The 22921-nt window shown below is 42.2% G+C and overlaps 1 protein-coding gene and 1 long non-coding RNA gene across 4 annotated transcripts in view; one reads left to right on the top strand and one right to left on the bottom strand.

Moving 5' to 3' along the window:
• Positions 1-589: 589 nt before the first annotated feature.
• LOC127055670 (uncharacterized) lies at positions 590-14963 on the bottom strand. Of its 2 annotated transcripts, XR_007775528.1 has the most exons (4): positions 13076-14963; positions 8605-12361; positions 8437-8521; positions 590-1468 (listed from the first exon to the last, which is right to left on the bottom strand). It is a non-coding gene; the product is annotated as an uncharacterized LOC127055670 (long non-coding RNA). The 2 variants fall into 2 exon arrangements; XR_007775526.1 differs by having other exon boundaries at positions 591-1468; positions 8437-11119.
• Positions 14964-15463: 500 nt separating this feature from the next.
• The window catches only part of ZBTB11 (zinc finger and BTB domain containing 11), a 43393-nt gene continuing 35935 nt past the window's right edge, over positions 15464-22921 (top strand). Inside the window, exons 1-2 of one of the 2 annotated variants that reach the window (XM_050957187.1) lie at positions 15464-15840; positions 22477-22712. In XM_050957187.1, the coding sequence (XP_050813144.1) occupies positions 15531-15840; positions 22477-22712 (546 nt within the window). In that variant the 5' untranslated portion in view covers positions 15464-15530. The remainder of the gene's footprint in view (positions 15841-22476; positions 22713-22921) is intronic. The other variant, XM_050957176.1, reaches the window with a different exon arrangement.

Raw genomic sequence — 22921 nt, 5'->3', positions numbered from 1 at the left:
GCTGACCCGTGCCAGCTGACTCAGGCTGCAGAGCTGTTTCATTGCTATGTAGACATCTGGGCTCAGGATGGAGCCCATGCAATAGGACCCTGCGAGGCAATGAAACAGCCCCGCAGCTGGAGCCTCCTGAGCCTGAGAGAGCTGGCATGGCCAGCCCAGGGTCTGTCTTTGCTGTGTGGACATACCCTTAGAAATTATACTTGCTTTCTGTGTTGGTGGTGATTGCAGTTGCTGGAGGGATCTGCCCTATAGTACAAGCAGGGTCCTCTAGATTTTGAAATAGGATGCTGTGTCTGCACTGTGCAGTGGTATGAGTAAAGCTGATTTCTTTCAGGAGACTGTCTGCTGGAGGGTCAAAATAGCACCACACTAAGTATAAATCCCACTCAAATGGTGTGAGGTGAGTGGCATAAGAGAGACCTTTAAGAAGGATCTAGGGCAGTGGTTCTCAAACTTTTGTACTGGTGACCTCTTTCAGATAGAAAGCCTCTGAGTGTGACCCCTCAAATTTAAAAACACTTTTTATATAGTTAACACCATTATAAATACTGAAGGCAAAGCAGGGTTTGGGATGGAGGCTAACAGCTTGTGACCCCTTGAGAAACCCTGGTCCAGGGTTTAAAATAGGGCTGTCAAGTGATTTGAAAAAATTGTGATTAATTGCACTGTTAATAATAGAATACCATTTATTTAAATATTTTTGGATGTTTTCTACATTTTCAAATATATTGATTTCAGTTATAATACAAAGTATACAGTGCTCACTTTATTTTTTATTACAAATATTTGCACTGTAAAAAAAAGTGCGATATCTTTATAATGAAAGTTGAACTTAAAAAATGTAGAATTATGTACAAAAAATAACTGCACTCAAAAACAAAACAATGTAAAACTTTAGAACTTACAAATCCACACAGTCCTACTTCAGCCAATCGCTCAGACAAACAAGTTTGGTTACAAGTTGCAGGAGATAATGCTGTCCATGTCTTGTTTACAATGTCACCTGAAAGTGAGAACAGGCATTCACATGTCACTTTCATAGCTGGCATTGGAAGATATTTATGTGCCAGAAATGCTAAAGATTCATATATCCCTTTATGCTTCACCCACCATTCCAGAATACATTCATCCACGCTGTTGACTGGTTCTGCTCTACAACAATCCAAAGCAGTGCGGACTGATGCGTGTTCATTTTCATCATGTGATTCAGATGCCACCAGCAGAGGGTTGATTTTTCTTTTTTGGTGGTTCGGGTTCTGCATCGGAGTGTTGCGCTTTTAAGACATCTGAAAGCATTCTCCATGCCTCGTCCCTCTCAGATTTTTGGAAGGCACTCCAGATTCTTAAACTTTGGGTCAAGGGCTGTAGCTATGCTTAGAAATCTCACATTGGTACCTTCTTTGTGTTTCACAGCAGATTTGACAAAAGTGTTCTTAAAACGAACGTGCTGGGTCCTCATCCGAGATTGCTGTAACAAATATATGGAGAATGCGGGTAAAACAGAACAGGAGACACAATTCTTCCTCAAGGAATTCAGTCACAAATTTAATTAACACTTTTTTTAATGAGCTTGTCCTCTGGAATGGTGCCCAAAACATGAAGAGGCATACAAATGTTTAGTGTATATATGGCACGTAAATACCTTGCAACGCTCGCTAACCACGCTAAGTACAAAAGTGCCATGTGAACGCCTGTTCTCACTTTCAGGTGACATTGTAAATAAGAAGTCAGCAGTATCTCCCATAAATGTAAACAAACTTGTTTGTTTTAGCGATTGAGTAGACTTGTAGGCTCTAAAGTTTTTTATATTTTGTTTTTGAGTACAGTTATGTAACAAAAAAAAAGACATTTTAAGTTACACTTTCACGATAAAGAGATTGCACTAAGTACTTAGGTGAATTGAAAAATACTAATTTTATTTTTACAGTGCAAGTATTTGTAAGCAAAAATAATATAAAGTGAGCATTGTACACTGTATTCTGTTGTACTATAAATCAATATTTTTAAAATGTAGAAAAACTTCCAAACATATTTAATAAATTTCAGTTGGATTCTATTGTTTGACAGTGCGATTCTGCTTCATTTTCTTAATATCAGGGTTTTTTTGAGTTAATCACATGAGTTAACTGTGATTAATTAACAGCCTTAGTTTAAAACTGAAGACCTTCAGTCTCTATTTCTACCAATTACAAGATGTTTCCTACATGTATACAGAAAGGAAGATCAAAACACATGCCAACTAAATTTTAAGTATTCAATCCCAATAGCAACTTCAATTGCTAACTGTTTCCAAACCAAAAGCTATATTAAGCTGTTTTTAAGGCTATGAATTCTCATTAGAATGTTGTAGTATTAAAAATACAAAAGCTAGAAGTTATTTGTACTTAAAATGGAGAGTATGGAAATGCAGGCTTAAGGTCATAATTTGTGTTTAAAAATAAACAGGGAAAGATCACCACAATAGCTGATGGGTAACACAAAGATGGTATTTAGTTCACTGTCTGCCCTGTTTCCCATCATTTCCAACTCTGCACAGAGCACTTCTAATTACAGCACTGAATGGATTGAACTAATAAGAGCTTTGGGTACAACAGCTTGTTGGGCATAGATTACTTCAAGTCTCACTGTGTAATTTCAATGACTACCTCACCTTTATTTCAACATAATGACTACATTAGTTGCTGAACTCTTGTGGATGACCAACATCTTTCTTTTTTTTCCCCCTTTCTCCAAAGTACACTGTCTCCATCCTGCCATTGTTGCATGTAACTGAATCAGCATCTCTCCAAATCATGGAATGATTTCCTTACCAATGGTAAAGCAGATATGCATTGTTGCCTAGAATCAATGGCTTGACACCCTTAATGTCATTTACTGAGAATAGTTATGAGAAATCCAGCATTCTTAATGTGGTAATGTGAACTTTTCTAGATTCTATGTATAAGTCTATGTGCCACAATGATCCAGCGAGGCTTGCATCATGACAGCTTCAGTAGCTAATTTTTACTTCCCGTCAATGTACGACCAGGCTTGTTTTGAAGGGAGGGAGGAAAAAGCTGGAACCCATGTGTCAATTCAATAACTCTAGCAGCAGCGGAGTTGCCATTTTTTAAATCCCTTGGTTACATACCTCTTCATTTAGTATGTACTGCCATGCGCTCTTTTCATAGCAACGCTGTCCATCATGAACTTGCCAAATTGCTCCCTGACTTTCACAGTGAGTAGATATCTCCAGCACACCAGCTGAGTGGCAAAAGTCAGCACGAATATATGGGACCTGATTATGCAGCCTCCTGTTAAGCCTAGGCGGCAAGATGTCATCCCAGTAGTCTCTGGCTTGACTGGGGTAAGGCCAAAAATAGTACTCCAACTAGTAAAAGCCCACCAAGTTTTATGGGTTCTGCTGCTTTGGGGTGCATGGCCTTGCATCAAAAATTCAGTGAATTATTGGTTTGGCTCTCAGCATATTGCCACTTAAGTGCAGTCATGTCAAGAAAACACTAGCAGACCCCTTCCTTTCTGACTAGAGTGAGAGTTGAGTGTTTATCTTAGCCTCCATTTTCAGGCAAGGATCCTTCACCAAAGTTTCACCGTTTTCCACAATTCTTTTGGGCTTTCAGAAACCACTCTATCAAGGAAACTTTGAGATAGGTACCCAAATAACACTGCAATTTTATGTAGTCAATGCAAGTGTGAACAAGAGAAAAAACTGCAACCGAAACAACATAATTAGGGTGGACATGCTGCATTATTAGAATTTTACACCAGTGCTATCCTATTAGCTCAGTTCTGTTATAGAAAGCCTCAGGTTTAACAGCACAGATTAAGCACTGACTTTTCCAAATGTGCAGCAGTAAAGTCAATCACCAGCAGATGTGTGGAAGAAGCCCAAGACTTGTATAGTATTGAGAAGCGGACACAAAGATGCTTCTGGATGCTGTATGGGTCAATATGGCTTTTGGGTCTTTTGGGTGTCAAAAGACACATAATAATGTCACCTAATACAAATGTTTTGGTCCTTGCTGTTCACTCTTTTCCAGAAGTGGAACACATAGATAACATGTGGATTGAAACAGGCACCATTACTAGCATAACTGACAAGCTTTGCTTCACACCTGTGTGTGAAATTTGTGGTGTACTCACTCCTGACTTCTGCAGCGTGCTTCCTGCTATATACATGATGTGACTGTGTTTAATTTCAAAGCAAAGGGAGCTTACCACTTCAGAGATCTTGTCAAATTGAGGGAGAGTGAGGAGCAAGCCACAATAGCTGCAGCAAGGAAGTTGGTAGCAGTGTTGTATGACCACAGCAAGAAAGAAAAGGTGACCCACTGCATATGCCTCAATCAGGCCCTCAAAAAGGGCAAGTCACTAGCCAAACTTCCTCCATGTGAGGATAGTTTCGAACAGCATCTTGGCAAACAGAGATTTGGATGTTTTCACACATAGGCAAACCAGATATTGGATCATCATTCCAACATGGATCGGAAAATGTGGATGATGAACTACTTCCTGTATTCTTCAAGGGCCCAATGGCATCTAAGCTTCTATAAGACCTTATATGTGCCTGTACTGGTAGGGATCACTGCACAATCAACTGTGGCTGTAGTTTATAGTCAGAATAATCTTCCCTAAACAGAAATGGAGCAATATACAGACTTTCCTTCCTACTGCAGTAATTTGTTTATTAGATAGACGTGCAACTCAAGAGTATATTTGTGAAGTTTATGCTGGGATGCCAGAATTTTCCTAGGAGAGGTCCTGCCATCATCACAAGGAGGGATATAGAGAACAGATGTTCCTTGAATGATTAATAATTACATGACGATATGAAAATGATTTACATTATCTGTGATACTTTGTCTAAGGATCCAAAGATAGCCAAAGTCAGAGTTCCTCTCCCTAAGAATAGAAACTAAAATGAATAAATGAGAATATTGTTAATCAACTGGGAAAGAATCTCTCATAATTTGCATACAAATCAAACCTCTTTCTCTCTCTGTCTAGCTATATCATAACCTTAGTCCCAGATTTGGACCTTAGCGTCCAAAATATGGGGGTTAGCATGAAAACCTCCAAGCTTAGTTACCAGCTTGGACCTGGTACTTGCTGCCACCACCCAAAAAATTAGAGTGTTTTGGGGCACTCTGGTCCCCCTGAAAAACCTTCCCTGGGGACCCCAAGACCCAAATCCCTTGAGTCTCACAACAAAGGGAAATAATCCTTTTTCCCTTCCCCCCTCCAGGTGCTCCTGGAGAGATACACAGACACAAGCTCTGTGAATCCAAACAGAGTGACTCCCCCTCTCCGTTCCCAGTCCTGGAAACAAAAAGCACTTTCCTCTTCACCCAGAGGGAATGCAAAATCAGGCTAGCAAATTCAACACACACAGATTTCCCCGATTTCTTCCTCCCACCAATTCCCTGGTGAGTACAGACTCAATTTCCCTGAAATTTCCCAGAAAAGAAAACTCCAACAGGTCTTAAAATAAAGCTTTATATAAAAAAGAAAGAAAAAATACATACAAATGGTCTCTCTGTATTAAGGTGACAAAATACAGGGTCAATTGCTTAAAAGAATATTGAATAAACAGCCTTATTCAAAAAGAATACAAATTAAAGCACTCCAGCACTTATATTCATGCAAATACCAAAGAAAAGAAACCATATAACTTACTATCTGATCTCTTTGTCCTTACACTTAGAAACAGAAGACTAGAAAACAGAAACTACTTCTCCAAAGCTCAGAGAAAGCAGGCAGACAGAAAACAAAGACCTCAGACACAAAATTCCCTCCACCCAAAGTTGAAAAAATCCGGTTTCCTGATTGGTCCTCTGGTCAGGTGCTTCAGGTGAAAGAGACATTAACCCTTAGCTATCTGTTTATGACAAGCTAAAAAAAAAATTTCAAGTTACCAAGCAAAGGTAATATCCTGCTGCCTACACAGATCTTGAACATAAGAAAAGCCATACTGGGTCAGACCCAAGGCCCATCTAGCCCAGTATCCTGTCTTCCGACAGTGGCCAATGCCAGGTGCCCCAGAGGGAATACACAGAACAGGTAATCAAGTGATCCATCCCGTCGCTTATTCTCAGCTTCTGGCAAACAGAGGCTAGGGACACCATCCCTGCCCATCCTGGCTAATAGCCAATGATGGACCTATCCTCCATGAATTTATCTAGTTATTTTTTGAACCCTGTTATAGTCTTGGCCTTCATAACATCCTCTGGCAAGGAGTTACCCAGGTTGATTGTGCATTGTGCGAAGAAATACTTCCTTTTGTTTTAAACCTGCTGCCCTATTAATTTCATTTGGTGACCCCTAGTCCTTCTGTTATGAGAAGTAAACACTTCTTTATTTACTTTCTCCATACCAGTCATGATTTTATAGACCTCAATCATATCCCCCCTTAGTTGTCCCTTTTCCAAGCTGAAAAGTCCCCGTCTTATTAATCTCTCTTCATATAGAAGCCATTCTATACCCCTAATAATTTTGTTGCCCTTTTCTGAACCTTTTCCAATTCCAATATATCTTTTTTTGAGATGGGGCGACCACATTCACATGCAGAATTCAAAATGTGGGCATACCATGGATTTATATAGAGGCTATATAATATTTTCTGTCTTATTATCTATCCCTTTCTTAATGATTCCCAACATTCTGTTCGCTTTCTTGACTGCCGCTGCACATTGAGTGGATGATTTGTTATTTGATGGACATGATATTTTATGGGAAGCATTGTAGAGAACAGAGGATAGGCATGATGCACTCATGGTAGCCCGTGTTGCAGAGGAGATGTACGGCAGCATTTTGTACTAGCTGGAGTTTCCTAAGTGCAGAAGATTTCATGTACAGGTATATCACATTGCTCTAGTACAGCAAAGAGATGATGAAAACATGAATAACTGAGTCCAGGTCTTGCATTACCTGCAACTGTTTCAATGTGAGAGCTCAGCATCATTGAGGAATCCAAGAGTTCCCCTAGACTATGGACTGAATTGACCAATTGTGGGTGTGAACCTTGAATCAAAGATGACTGCATCATGGCTGCAAATGCCTCAAAATACTTTCCTCTGCCCACCAGCAACACCTCTGTTTTGTTCAGTTTCAGCCAGTTGTTCTTCATCCATGAGCTGATCTCATCCAAAGACTGATCATCCTCGTCGTAGTGATGTGGTGAAGGATAGGTAGAACTGTGTGTCATATGCATATTGCTGGCACTTGAGTATTTGTTGTCTGACCGGTTCATCTAGTGTTTACATATAGATGTTGAAAAGAACGAGAGAGAGAATTGATCCTTATGGACTGTGGTACTGGAATTAGGGATGTTGGGGGTGCTGCTGCACCCCCTGACTTGAAGTAGAAAACTATTCCAGCACCCCTGCTTGTGGAACCCCACAAGTGAGGGATCTAGTGGTAGAGGTGCAATTTCCCATCTTTACTATTTTTGTACACCCTCCAGGAAGGACTCAAATAACTGTGGCACATTACCCTCGATTACTGTCACCGTTCTTAGGCAAGACAATAGTATCTCATTGTCAACAGTGTCAAGGATTACAGACTGGTCCAAGAGGATGAGAATGGTTGTCTTTCCTCTACCCATAGATGGGCGATCATCCGTCAGTGCCACTAAAGCAGTTTCAGTTCTGTATCCTGGCCTAAATCCAGATTGTGCCAGCTCTAGAATGTTGGCTTTAGTTAGATGATCTTGTAGTCAACCTTTGACTAGCTTCTCTATGAGCCTGCTCAGGAATGATGGGTTTGACACTGGGAGATAGTTGGCTAGGACTGAAGTGCCCAGAGTGGGTTTCTTCAATGTAGATTGGACTACTGCATATTCTGTGGCAGAAACACATTCAGTAAGATTCAGGCTTTAATTTCAGTACTGAAATTATGATGGTACTTTAAGACCCATAAAACTCCTTGGCTCCAGTGTGAATGCTGGAACCTGAGAAATATGGATATATAAATTGATCCTAAAATGATTTTCCCAACATTTGGCTCATGAATTGTGATCAGTGCAATTAGATTGGATAACAGCAGAACAAGAATGAATGTTAGCCAATCAGATTCCACTTCAAAACCTGTATTTTAAACAGAGGAGATCTGCTGTCCAGAGCATACTGTCACACTCAGGACAGAGTCAGAAGCACACTTTTCATTTGGAGGATGGGTTAGCTTGAAACTGAACAAGTTTAATGAGGAAATAGATTTTAAGATATTATACTTGGACCTATTATGTTACCTGCAGCAATTTTAAGTTAAAAAGTCCATGCTTCCAATGTTGTCATTGTACAGAGGTCCACAGTTCACATATTTCTATTGATACTGATCAGAACAATACTAATAGTTAAAGTGATTTTCTACATGTTTTAACACAAATATTACTTGACATTAAAGGATCCTTAAAGAGTTAGCATATATTTCTTTGCATACACGTGAAAATTGTTATCGAAATGCTGGGTCCGCCTAGCTGAGAGCCAATGACAGCCAGACAGGGATAAGGAAAGGTTGCTTTATTCTGCAGAAGAAAGGAGAGTTCTGTACCTTGGTACAAAAAATTCTACTCCATACAAAAACCAAGAATCTTTTATGCATACTCACACAGAGGCTTTGGTCGTGTTAGCATTTGATTGGTGGTTAGCAAACCCTGCACTTCTGCAATCTGCTCGCAAAAAACAGCTTAGGACCAGCTCCAACTGCCTCAAGACTGATAAGGAAAGACAGTTCAAAAGTTCAGGCTACTGTGTCCGTGAGATATCCAATTTCTCCTAATGGTTGCCAACTATTATAAGGCTACTAACTGGTAGGGGGTCGCTGCTAATTGCCACAGTCCCCCCTTCGGGCCTGATAATCCAAATTGTCAGGCCCGATACGCAATTTGCGATCAAGCTGGAGGGAGAAATATTGTGTTTTCCTACAGACAGCAGAGCTTTAAGTAACAGCACTACACAAACATTTTGCACATTGCAACATTACTCAAACAACACAGAAAAAAAAGAAAGAAAATAATCTATTTGACAGTTGTATAGATTCATAGACTCTAGGACTGGAAGGGACCTCGAGAGGTCATCGAGTCCAGTCCCCTGCCCTCATGGCAGGGCCAAATACTGTCTAGACCATCCCTGACAGACATATATCTAACCTACTCTTAAATATCTCCAGAGATGGAGATTCTACAACCTCCCTAGGCAATTTATTCAGTATGGAAAAGGCTAGTAAACTACAACTTAAGGTCTGGGAGGAGGTCCTCAAAATTAAGGGTATGATCAAGAGATACAGTGTGGAAAACAACAGCTGCATTTTGTTTATACATAGGTTATTTTGATATTGTGGTTTTTTTCACTTTTGAGAGAAGCCAGTCTATCTACACATTATTTACACAAGGTTAAAACAACTTTTTACAAAGTTTTTTTTTTGCTTGCCTCACACAATCCTTGCTTCTACAAATTTTGCGTTATTAGGGTTATAGCTAGCTTAACTTTTGCTAACAGAGACTGTCATGCATTAAGATCCCCTACAAATCCGTTAGTTTTTTTTTATTTTTATACTTTTTTTTTTGTATTTTTAGTACAACAGATATTTTAAAATTTTTATTTGTATTAAGTTATGGATTTTTTATTTTATATCAGATGTTTTAATTTTAGGGGGTTTTATTGGATATAATGACAAAGTATGATTAGCATGGATATGAAAAGTATTATTTTTAACACATTTTTTACAACAACAACATAATTTTAAGCTAATTAATAGCAATATAAATAATATTTTTATAGTAATATGATGGAGTTGTACAGTTTTGGTTATAAAGTATAATATATTATATTTAGCACATAAAGTAGATATTTTATAAGTTGTATGAAAGGTATTTTTTTTAGTTTGATATATATTTTGAAGTATGTGAATTTGTTGTTATATTTTAGAGATTTTTTGAACTTTTGGTAACAATGAAAGCAAATTTTGAAACTATTTAGGTACTAAACTAGTTTAATTAAAGAGTATTTGGAACTTAAGGTTACTTGCAAAATTTTATTTGCAGGCCAGTAAGTAATACGATTACCTGCAGTGGTAATGAGATTAAAATGTATATTTTGTATTGTGGTGGTTTTTACACACATATAGTTATTATTAGTTTGAAAAAGTAGGTGTTTTGTTAGGATAGTTTTTTGTTTTTTTAGTAAATGTTGTTATGAACAGTGACAACTTTTTTTGGCTTCAGTTTATGGATACACTGAAGCTGTAGGGGTTTTAACAGCTAAAATGTCTATTGACTCCCTATTCCTATTTAAAATGTCAGGTGTTATTCTAGGGGCACTGACTATAAATTAGTTAGGTATACTAGGTGTTTTAATTTTTTAGATGTTACGGTGAATTTAGTTTTATATTTTTTTTATGGACTTGTTAGGATTCGGTATGTGGGAGCTCACACCCCCCTAACCGGTTTAAATGCTTGGAAGGAGCACTGTGAATGTCTACACTTCCACCCAGAAAGTGTTTAAGTATGTTTCTATGACTACAAATTAGATGGTACTGTTGATGTGTCTGTAAGGGCAGTGGGCCAAGTCTGGTACTCAAGATCACTCCGAATGGCTATCAGCTGGTCATTCAGGAAATCCTGAATTTTTAAACATATTAGATCTTACTGCAGTGCTTTCCCAGCCTGTGATATTTAATACTATTTTTGTTAGTAACTTTTGGGTCATTGGTATATAGCGTTATTTGTATTTGGATGTATTACACGGGTAATAGTGTAATGGAGGAGATGGCAGAGGCAGTGGCAACAAGGTGCCTTTGGTATTTGTTATTTAAAATGTAATTAGGGAGGGCTATACATGCTGGAAAATTTATCCAAAACACAGGGCGCAGCCTGTAGAATAAACCCCAAAATTCAATTAATATCACATTCCCAAGCATGGGTCCCACAAATTTCTTCCTGCCAGTGTATAATTCTTTGTTTCTTTACCAGGGTTAGTTCTTAATGTTTTTTCTAGTCAGGAATTCCTGGACTTTGGCAATTTCAGTGGAGTGAGTGTTCCTTCTTCTTTCCCAAAACAGTGTGGTTCAGCATCCTACAGGGGAGAGGTTAACAGCACATCACCCTGTAATGGTTTTGCTTCTTCTAGAAAAATTCAAAGGCACAGTAGGTCTGTTAGTGGACAAGGGAGAGGTTACTAGCACTTTACCTTGTCCTTTTTCCCTGCTGTCCAGAAGGCACAGCATAGCTAGAAGGAGAAATAGGCTAATTATTAGTAGGAGAATTTTCTTGAGGTGGAGGGGTCTTTTTGCAGTGAGAATCATGGGTCCAAGCAGTCAGTCTTTGGCACTTCACAGTGATGTTGGTAGTCAGCAGGACTTAAGGGCCTTTCCAGCATGGAGCCAAAGCAGTCTTTCATTGGTGGACCTTTACATAGATCTGGTCTCCTGGTTTCAAGGAGTGGCAGGGCCGCTAGGGTCTTTGGGTAGCGCTTTTTTATTTGTGAGAAAAGAAACCTAACACATTTCATTAGTGCCTGGCACTGTTTTGCAGATCTTATAGCTGTTTGGGCACATTCAAGCCCCCCCTTTTCTTGACTGTCAGCCAAGTCTTAGCTGTGAGCAGTGTCCTTGAATGGGGGCAGTGTCTTATTTTTAGACTGAGCATACTAGCTATTTTTTTTTAGTTAATTTATTTTGGGTGGTTTTTTTGGCTTTTTTAACTTACAAAGGAAACTTTTACTTTTTACTTATACACTTTTTTCCAACAACAAACACACAAACATTGCTATTATACAGTATATTATTTTTATTATTTAATGTATGCCACATATACCCTTCTACTAAAATAACCTTATTACAGAGCTTTGGAGCAACAAGCCAGGACAAGCACACCCAATTTGAGGAGTTCACTCAATACAACCTCTAGTCCAATAGCTTCCCACCATCCCTAGCCCTCTGGCTAGAAATCTGAGGTAGCCAGAAGGATCCCATGTACAATATGGGGAGTGGGTTAACTTTTCATGTCCTTGCTTCCAAAGACTGTTGGTATGCAAATTTTAATAACAATTTTTATTTAAAAGGTTTGGCCAATGAAGTTTCTTTTTCTTACTTAAGGAAATGTATTAAACTTTAGTATATCACATTTTCTTGATTTATCCAAACACTTTGTATTCCAAGTTGAATAAAAAAAGTATCTGCATTTTAATTTAACCTTTTTGTTTGAGTTTAAACTAGACTATTCTATGAAAATATTAAACGCAACAATTTTGGCCACGAGACAAACACCACAAGACAGGACATAGAACACAAAACATAATTCCTATTGTGCCAGTAAAAGCATGATACTTTGAATGCTGTTCAGCTGGCATCAGTTTTCTCTGATTATCTGAAAGACAAAAAACCCAGAGATCTACCCCTTCTGGGCAGTCAATCATCACTTAAAATATACAAATACCCTTGTTGATTTCAGGCAAAACAGAGGAATTACCCCATATTTTCTTGTATTTGTTTCATAGGCAGCCCAGGTTTCAGTGGCTTCTACCTTATCAGTTAGATAATTTGCATTAATACAGATGCTTTCTGGCTTGCTTCTGGATCCAAAGCTATTCACAGCTTAAAGATTCTTACATTAAAAAGGGACATAATTAACTTTACCAGAATTTATTTACAAACATTTTAAAGACACCAAGAACTTTCCTCTTTAGCATTCCTTTCTGAACACCAGGTAAAGGCCATTTATTTAACATGTAATCCAAAGAGCTATCCTTAGAGGGATTCTGCTGAGACCCACTCATCCCCTTTTCTGGCACTGAAACAGAGAATAAAACAGAAAGAAGGAGGGAATAATGGTCTAATCCAAAAAATCCAAGCCAGCAATCTCTGCTTACACTGACTGCTACAGGGGACGGAACAGAAGAATCTTAATACAACCTCAGGGCTTCCTCACACGCTATGGCTTCCACTCTGAGGAATTACGAACACGAAGCTCAGTTCCACCCACACACCTAACACCCAAAGGTTTAAGACAGAAATACAGTAACCAAGTAACCAGAATATAACCAGAACCCAGGAAATGCTTCCTTATCCTATTAAGGCTCACCTTATCGGAGCACGAACCCCAGGGGCCACGGTGAAGTGAGGAAGAGGGGCTACACACCTCAGTGGCGCCGCTCCTAGTTCGCCGCAGCCGTCCGGAGTCCGATGTCCGAGCTAGGAGGGTCCCATCTGGGTCGCCAGAAACCGTTACCGAAATGTCGGGTCCGCCTAGCTGAGAGCCAATGACAGCCAGACAGGGATAAGGAAAGGTTGCTTTATACTGCAGAAGAAAGGAGAGTTCTGTACCTTGGTACAAAAAACTCTACTCCATACAAAAACCAAGAATCTTTTATACACACTCACACACAGGCTTTGGTCATGTTAGCATTTGATTGGTGGTTAGCAAACCCTGCACTTCTGCAATCTGCTCAGCAAAAACCAGCTTAGGGCCAGTTCCAACTACCTCAGGACTGATAAGGAAAGACAGTTCAAAAGTTCAGGCTACTGTGTCCGTGACATATCCAATTTCTCCTAATGGTTGCCAGCTCTTATAAGGCTACTAACTGTTAGGGGGTCACTGCTAATTGTCACAAAATGATGGATATTTCAGAAATGCAGATAATAGTTTGATTGTAGCCTCCACTCAGCAAATAATTTCTCTTTCAAATCAATTTTTGGGAATGCAGAAAGGATTTATATTTGAATTAGTATCCCACCTGAATGAGTTTCTTACAAAGATCTTGATTCTTTAGTTTGCATCCAGACTGCAGAAAAGATCAATTAATGCAGATCCAATTGAAAGGTCAGGACCGTATATACTGGCTATATATTCTGCTTTCATAGATACAAATGATTTTAAGAAACTGGGCATTTTCCTTGTCTCCCTTGTTTTAATTTGCAGACTTTATTTTAGAATAGATAACCTCAGATAACATGAAAATAGTTGGTCTGCTAGTTACCAAGGCTACTGGTTCTCCTGCTGAAATCAACAAAAACCCACAGACAATTATGGAGTCCACTGGACTTCCCACTACCAGTAATATAATTTGTAATATAATTTGATTATATAAATCCCTTCATCCTGGTCAAGGATTGTAACTAATCCTTAATTCCGCTGGGATTATATTAACCGAGTGATCCTACATTTTACAATTGCTCCTTTGTGGGATAGTTATGAGTCCTGAAATCACTTTCAGAACTAAAAAAAAAAAAAAAAGGTTGTGGTGTGATGGTGAGCAATGGGACACGATGTGTTGGGATGGTATACACGTTCGGCATCATGCAATATTGCCAACTGCTATTACTTTAATATTTGGTGCTTTTAAGCTCCTGCTTCTGGAATCAAGCGATTGCATGAAAATTGTAGCTCTCTTTAAAAGTTTCTAGCCCTTGCAGTTGCAAAGGCTCAGCAGCCACAAGACAAATATAAAGAACACGATATGTACGTCTAAAGTCTCATGATTTCAAAGTCCGTTTTTCTGGGGCCCCTGACTCATGTTTTTGATTGCTTGGGGCTGGCTGTCAACACTTATTTAAGGTTAGTGCTGGTTGAACACAATGCGAGGTGAGGTTACGCGACCTCATGAGCTCAGCCGCTCTGACGATAATCAAGCAAACTGCACGCCTGGGTGGGAAGGAATTGTGCACAGCGATCAGCGAAGCGGATCCACGCCCCTTACAGCCGGAAAATCAGTGATGGACTCCGCGAGCCTATAAAAGGGAGTTTAGTGTTTTGGCGGAACTAGCTGTGCCTTATTTCAAGATGGCGGCTCCCTTAATTTAAGCCTCAGGCAAAGGGGAACTTTTGCCCTAGTTCAAGATGGCGGCGGGTCGACCTCAGTTCGGTGTTTAGCTGTGTTCCAAAACAGTAGCAACCGGAACTCAGCCGATGATTCCTTGCCCTGTTCTAAGATGGCGGCGTCCCGACCTCAGCCCTTCGTGCTGTCGACCGATTCCAAGATGGCGTCCCGCAACCCCCGCCCCAGCTACCTCCCTGAGACCCTCCCCCGCGCTCGGGCTTCTGACCTCACTTCCGCTTGTGCAGCAGCCATTTTGTCTTTCCGTTGCTGCTGCCCGAGCTTCTCCCTCCCTCCTGCCGCCGCTGGCTGGGAAACTCCAGTTCCCCCCCGGGCCCAGCTCCCTCCGGACCCGCTGCCCAGGGGGGCCGCTACCTTCCGCCTCCCTCCTCCTGCCCAACCGCAGGCCAGGTTGCCCCGTACCCGCGGATCGGCATCTCTCGCCCCCTCCGCCCAGCGGCGCATGCTCTGCCGGGCCCCCGGCCGCGCGGACACCCGGTAGTCTCCCCCCCCCCCCGGGCTGGGGCGCCCCTCAGTGCCTGGCCAGGGGTCCCCCAGCTCCTGGGGCGACGCCCCACGCTGAGCGCCCGAGACGCCCCACAGCTCCCTAGGGGCTGGGTGCGGAGGGGCAGCGGCTGAGACGCCCCGCGGAGGAAAGGGGGGGACTGGCTCGGCAGGGGCCCCGGCAGCCGCGGAGCCGGTCCCGCCCAGCCCGGCGGCGCCATGTCCAGCGAGGAGAGCTACCTGGCCATCCTGCGCTACCTGACCAACGAGCGGGAGCCCTACGCGCCCGGCACCGAGGGTAACGCCAAGCGCAAGATCCGCAAGGCGGCCGCCTGCTACGTGGTGCGCGACGGGACCCTCTACTACCAGCGGCGGCAGCGGGACCAGCAGCGCTTCGCCGAGCTCGAGGTGGTGCTGCAGGCGGAGCGCCGCGCCCGCCTGATCCGCGCCGCCCACCTCGGCCCGGACGGCGCCCACCGCACCCGCCTGCAGACCTGGCAGGGGCTCTCGCAGCGATACTGGTGGCGAGGTGAGGCGGGGCCCTGGCCGGGGGAGCGGCGGGGCTCAGCCCCAGCGCGCCGCAGCAGCAGGTGGGGAGCGGGGCCGCGTGGTGGGAGGCGCCCGGACTGGGCCGAGCTCTCGCAGCGGCGCGCTGAGCCCGCTCGGGATAACGGGCAGGGGAGACGAGCACCTGCGGACTGGCCTGAGCGGCTGACTCGCTGCCGCCGCACGTGGAGCCCGCCCAGCGACATGCAGCTGCCTGCGGGAGCCAGCCAGCGTGTCTGGGCGGGGCTCCGGCCGGGAGCTCGCCAATCCCTGGAGGGTGTGCGGACCCCAGTGGTGCTCCCCAGCCCAAGTAGCTCAGCGCCCTGGTGAGCTGTGTGTCACAGAGCCCGGGGCAGCTGTCAGGCAGCGGGCCCGGGAATTGGCTACACCTTTACCAGCGTGTTAAGTACATTAGAAGCAGGATTCTTGTCAGACAGTCTGTGGGGCCAATGGATCATGCGGTATTAAAGGGATACTCAAGAAAGACAAGGCCATAGCTGAGAAGCAAAACACATTTTTGCATTGGGTTTCACTGCAGTGGTTGAGAGGGAGATTTCCATGCCTGAGTCATTCTTTTTAGGTGACTGATCTGAGGAATTGACCTAGATTGAAGTGTCCATAAAGAAGGCTTTGGACCAAATTGGTAAAAAGTAATAGGTCCTGAACCCAATAGTCCTCCACAAAGAGTTCTGAAGGAACTCACATATGAAATTTCAGAACAATTAACTGTGGTATATAAGCTGTTACTTAAATCAGCCTCTGCACAAGATGACCTGAGAGTAGGTAATGTAACACCAATTTGTTTTGAATGTTTTAGAGGTCATCCTGGCAATTACAGGCCAGTAAGCTTAACTTCAGTACAGGGCTAATTGGTTAAAACTATAAGGAAGAATAGATTATCAGACATATAGATGTATATGATATGTTGGGAAAGAGTCAAAAAAGCTTTTGTGAAGGGAAATGATACTGCACCAATCTCTTAGAATTCTTTGAGGGGGGTCAGCAAATGTGAACAAGGGGGAATCCACTGGATATAGTGTACCTGGATTTTCTGAAGGCTTTTGATAAAGTCCCTCATCAAAGGCTCCTAAGCAAAGCAGACAGTGATGGGTAAGAGGGAAGGAAGAAAGGAAACAAAGGATAGGAATAAGTTATCAGTTTTCACAGTGGAGAGAAGTAATGAGCAGGGTTGTGCAAGGAGCTGCACTGGGGCCTGTAGTGCTCAACATATTCATAAATAATCTGGAAAAAAAGGTAAATTGTGCTGGTGGCAAAGTTGATAGACCAGAGGTTGGCAACCTTTCAGCAGTTGTGTGCCAAGTCTTCATGTATACACTCTAATTTAAGGCTTCGCGTGCTGGTAATACATTTTAATGGTTTTTAGGTCTCTCTAAGTCGATAATATGTAACAAAACTGCTGTTTATATGTAAAGTAAACAAGGTTTTCAAAATGTTTCAGAAGCTTTATTTAAAATTAAATTAAAATGTAGATCTTATTAGTTTAGTGTGATCCTTGCCCTTGCTGAGTTTTCCAGTGTCTGGTGGCACATATTTAGATACTTTAAGCTGCACACAGGCTTCTGAGTTATAAATTGATAACTGGCTGGCAGGAGGTCAGTGGCTGGAACCCCAGAGTGGCAGCTGAGGTGAGTGGAGCTGGTGGCTGGTAAGGCTGAGCAGGGCCGGAAGCCTGGACCCTGTCTGGAAACAAGGTGAGTAGGGCTGCGGTGGGGACCCCAGCTGATAAGGGGCCAGCAGCTGGAACCCCAGAGCGGCAGCAGGCTGAGCGGGTCAGCCTGCCCAGTTCTGGGGTTTCAGGCATGGGCTGAGCATCTCCACCAGCCTCCCTCCTCTGGGGTTTCAGCCGCCGGCTCCTGCCAGCTGGTTCCTTCACCCAGGCCAGCAGCGGACGCTGAGTGGGACTGGCGGCGGGACCCCAGCTGGCAAGGGGCCAGCAGCAGGAACCCCAAAGTGGCAGCAGGCTGAGCAGCTCAGCTTGCCGCCATTCTGGAGTTTCCACCACTAGCTCCTGCTAGCTGGGGTCTGAGCCTGCTGCCAGCCTGGGTTTCCTTTCCCCAGGCCAGCAGTGGGTGTTGAGTGAGACCCCAGCTGGCAAGGGGCCAGCAGCAGGAACCCCAGAGCGGCAGTGGGCTGCTCTGGGGTTTTGGCTGCCGGCTGCTGTCAGGTGGGCTCACAGCCTGTTGCCAGCCTAGGGGAAGGAACCCCAGGCCAGCAGCAGGCACTGAGTGGGACCCGCGGTGGGAGCCCGGCTGGCAGGAGCTGGCGGTGGAAATCCCAGAGCGGCGGCAGGCTAAGTGGCTCAGCCCGCCCTGTGTGCCGTCAAAAATTGGCTCGCATGCTACCTTTGGCACGCATGCCGTAGGTTGCCGACCTCTGTTGTAGACAATACCAAATTATTCAAGATAGTAAAGTCCAAAGCTGACAGTGAAGAGTTACAAAGGGATCTCATAAAACCGGGTGACTAGGCAACAAAACAGCAAATGAAATTCAATATGGATAAATGCAGAGTAATGCACATTAGAAAACATAATCCCAACTGTACATACAAAATGTTCGAGTCTACATTAGCTGTTACCACTCGAGAAACAGATCTTGGAGTAGGAGCGCCAGAGCGGGACCGAGCCATGTTGTGCAGCCCCAATCTCGCTCCCCAATGGGAACTGACTTGCCAGCTTAAAATAGCTTGTGAGCCATAGTTTGCCCACCCTTGGGTTAGAGAGGAGCATAGTCAGCCACCACTAATATGTATTTCTTTCTCATCTGGATCACCCAAGGTCCCACAATGTCCATGGACACCCTCTTACAGATTACTTCATTTATAGGTAACAGCATGGGGGTGGTTTATAATCCTTCCCTCAAGACTAAATTTGCACGTTTTTTTAACCTTTCCTCATAGGTCAGGTTTTCTAAATCTTCTCTCATATTTGTTGCTCTTCTCTGGACTTTCTCCAGTTTGTCCACATCTTTCCTGAGGTGTGACACCCAGAACCAGACACAGTATTCCAAATTGAGACCTCACCAATGCTGAGGAGACCAACACAGTTCCTTGCCCTATCTTACATACAGCAGTCCTCTAAATACACCTAAGAATATTAGCCTTTTTGCAACTGCAGCACATTGACTTGTATTCAATTTGTGATCCACTGTAATACCCCGATTCTTTTTAGCAGTACTACCACCTAGCTATTTATACCCCATTTTGTATTTATGCATTTGATTTTTCCTTCTTAAGTAAACTACTTTGCACTTGTCTTATTGAATTTCCTCTTGTTGAATTCAGACCAATTCTCCAGTTTGTCAAGGTTGTTTTGAATTCTAATCCTGTCCTCCAAAGTGGTTGTAACCTCTCTGAATTTGGTATCATCCACAGATTTTATAGGCATACTCTCCACTCCATTATCCACATCATTAAAGAAAACATCGAATAGTACCAGATCCAGAACTGACCACCGTGGAACCCCACTATATATGCCTATCCAGTTTGACAGTGAACCATTGATAAATACTGTTTGAGTACAGTCTTTCAATTAGACAGCGTTTCCCTAGTTTGCTTATGAGAGTATCATATGTGTTTAAAACATTAGTAAAATTAAGATAAGTCATGTCTACTGCTTCCCTCCCCTTCTCTTGCCTCTCACCCCCTTTCATTAGGCCAGGAAGGAAAGACCTAGAAAGAAATTAGTTTGGTTGGCATGATTTGTTCTTCCTTATAACTCTATTTATTGTCTAGATACTTACAAAGTGGTTGTATGAGAACTTGTTCCAGTATCTTTCCAGGTATGAAAAGATAGGCTGACTCATCTATAATTCCTCAGGTCCTCTTTTATCCCCCTTTTAAAGACAGATATTATATTTGTGTAGTGGTTCCTGCTCTCGGCCCCATCACAGATACAGTCAGAGACCAACTGATGTGCAGCACCTGTGTCCTTTTATTGTTTGTGTCCATTCCCACCACCTATCATTTACAGAAACCAACACTCTGGGAGACTACTAACTCCAGCAGGGATCCAGAACCCACACTCCTCCATTTTCTGTCTCCCCCTGCTTCCTGTTTCTTGGCAGGCTTACTATGCAGGCTTGCAGGTGGATCCACTCTGGTAATTAGGGCGTGGCCCCTCAGCCAGCCCAACTAATACCCTTCTTTCTCTGGAACAGAGCTAACAAGGGCCTGGCTTGTTTCTCCTAGCCTGCACCCTGTTACAGTTTGCCTTTGGGACCTCACCTATCTTCCATGAGTTCTTGAAGATAATTGCTGACTGTTCCAAGATTGCTTCAACTACTTCCTTAAGTACTCTGGGATTAATTTCATCTAGCCCTTCTGGCTTAAATATATCCAACTTCTCTAAATAGTTTTTAACCTGTTCTTTCCCAATGTTGGCTTACACCCCTTGTTATTAATATTAATTGTGTTGACTGTCTGTTCACTGTTAACCCTTGGTCCATCTATTTTTGTGTGTTTATACAGTACCTAGCACAATGGGGTTTTGGTCCATGACTAGGTCTCCTAGGTAGTACTACCATAGAAATAATAATGTTTAGTCACTCCTTTTATCTGTTTATTATGTGACAGCTTTGAATGAAGCATTCTTACAGTCAATTTTCAGCGGCTATTTCTGGCTCTGGAGGGGCAGGGCTGGGATGTGCCTGAAATGTGTGTTTCCTGGTTCACAGGCTTAAGTGTACATACATTTGACATTCTAGAAGGGTATGAGGGATTGCTCATCAACCCTAACTCTGAGTTACCTAAGTTTTGGGCCTGTGATAAACAATTGGGTTTAGTATCATGATCTTCTGAAGGTCAGCAGGCACAGGTTCTCTTTTTGCACTAGCAGGATAAATTAATTTGAACTGAAGACTGTGAGCATGTTTACACTACGAGTGCCACAGTGGTGCAACTGTATAGTAGATCCATCCCCTCTAAAGGCAGTGGCTAGATCGACAAGAGAGTCCATCTGTCAACCTAGCTGCATCTGGAGGGGCTAAGTCAACCTAACTGTGTTGCACAGGGCACAACATTTTTCAGAGCCTTGAGTGATGTAGCTAGGTTAGCTTAAGTAATCAGAGTGCCTTGGGAGCTGCCCTAAAATATTTAAATTTAAGTACATACTGTTAATTCAGGTGCCTAATCTCACCTGCAGGTGTTGAAGTATTGGGAATATCTTTACACCCAGACCCCCCTAAACTCACATGGAGCCCCATTAATTTCAACAAGTTTCCATGTGGACATGGGTCCACATCCATAGAGGCAGTTGCAGGATCAGTGTCATACTTTGTAAAGCTAGATTCCTTTGGAATTAAATGCTACATGAATGTAAGATTGGAAGAAGCAATCATGCACAATTCCTTCTGGAATGATGTTTGACCTAATAAGTCTAACAATCTTCAGTACTTCCACCAAGAATGAGCTGTTGTTAATCAGTTGATTCAATGGTAAGAACATCCACTCATTCGAGCCCTTAAAAGCAATGAAAAATGGCCACTTACATAGTTATCCTCTTTTAACGTACCTTGAACCTCACACTTCACATTCATCATTTCACTGACCATCTCCACTTCTAAATAAATCCTGTATACCTTCAGCATTTCGACAGGTATACAATTCAGGCGCTATGTTCTTTACCCTCACACTGTAATAAAACCTGAACTTTGACATCAGCAACATAGATGTCTGTGAGGCATTTGCATACTTGTGAACTGTCTAATGTGATGTTTTGTCATTGGGATGTATAATGAACAGTGAGTTGCAGACAGGTGAAAGTATAATCCAGGAATCTTTGAATGCTAGTGTACTGTTCTAACCAGTGGACATTCTTTAAATTAATCTGACGTAAAAGCTACAAAAGCTAGGGGTCTGAAGAAGTATCTAAGACTGTTCTTGTTCCAGTGAAAACTGTGTGAGGTAGGGAGTAAACGTCTTTACATATGGTTTGTGATATTTTATTACAGCTAGCTGAAATTTTGCAATTTCAGTTTTGATGTAAATTTGCAACAAAAAAAACCTGACAGCATTTTCATGAATTCTCATCTCCACCTCTTTCAATTTTTGGGCCAGCTCTATATATTTTCCCTTACAAAAAGTTGAATTTAATGACTTGTAGATTAAAAAAAAAAACAATTATTTTTGTATTCTTGGGTTATTTCTGGCTTTACAAACTGAGTTGAGCTAGCCTGGTAGTGTGGCAACAGAATAGAGGATTGGTGGAGATAATGGTTCAGGAATGACTTGGTGATTGATTCATCTTCCTGGTTTAATGGAATTTGGCTATGTGAAAAGAGGTGATGAGGTATGTTTATAAGCTATGAATCTATTGAGTAACTAGTAATGCAGGCAATCCTGGAGAGTGTTGTACATCTCAGTCTCTTGATAACAGCTGGGATACAATAATGGTAGTGATGTATATTTAGTTAAATAGGGAAAACCTAGGCAAGTGGGAGAATGAAAGTGTAGAAAAACAATTGGCCCTATTTCTCCCAATAAATACACAATACTATGGATGTAATATATCAGTAAAATGACAGATTGCCCTTTCTCTTGTGTGTTATGTAAAATAGATGACTAACATAAGCTAATGATGCTTGCATTAATACTTTTCCTTAGGTATTCTTAAGCAAGTTAAAGATTACATTAAAGAATGTAGCAAGTGCCAGGAAAAGCTGGATCGTTCTAGATCCCTGTCAGATCCTTCTGAAATGCTGGAGGAGCTAGGACTGGACACAAGATCTCATGAAGACAGTAATGAAACAGATGATGAATTAAGTAACACTGCATCCGTCCCAGCTGCATCACCAAAACCTGTGAAAAAGAAACCAATAGCAAAACATGAGCTTGTATTTGTAAGTAGCATTTTATCTACTTGTAAAATTATAAGATGTTAATTTAACAGTCTTAGGGTATGTCTACACTACGGGATTATTCCAATTTTACAGAAATCAATTTTTGGAAACAGATTATATAAAGTCGAGCACATGTGGTCACACTAAGCACATTAATTCGGCAGTGTGCGTCCATGTACTGAGGCTGGCATCGACTTCCAGAGTGTTTC

The sequence above is a fragment of the Gopherus flavomarginatus genome, chromosome 1 (genome assembly GCF_025201925.1).
Source record: "Gopherus flavomarginatus isolate rGopFla2 chromosome 1, rGopFla2.mat.asm, whole genome shotgun sequence".
Classification (NCBI taxonomy): Eukaryota; Metazoa; Chordata; order Testudines; family Testudinidae; genus Gopherus; species Gopherus flavomarginatus.
Note: the sequence above shows the minus strand (reverse complement) of the source record. Positions and strands in the feature narration are given on the sequence as shown.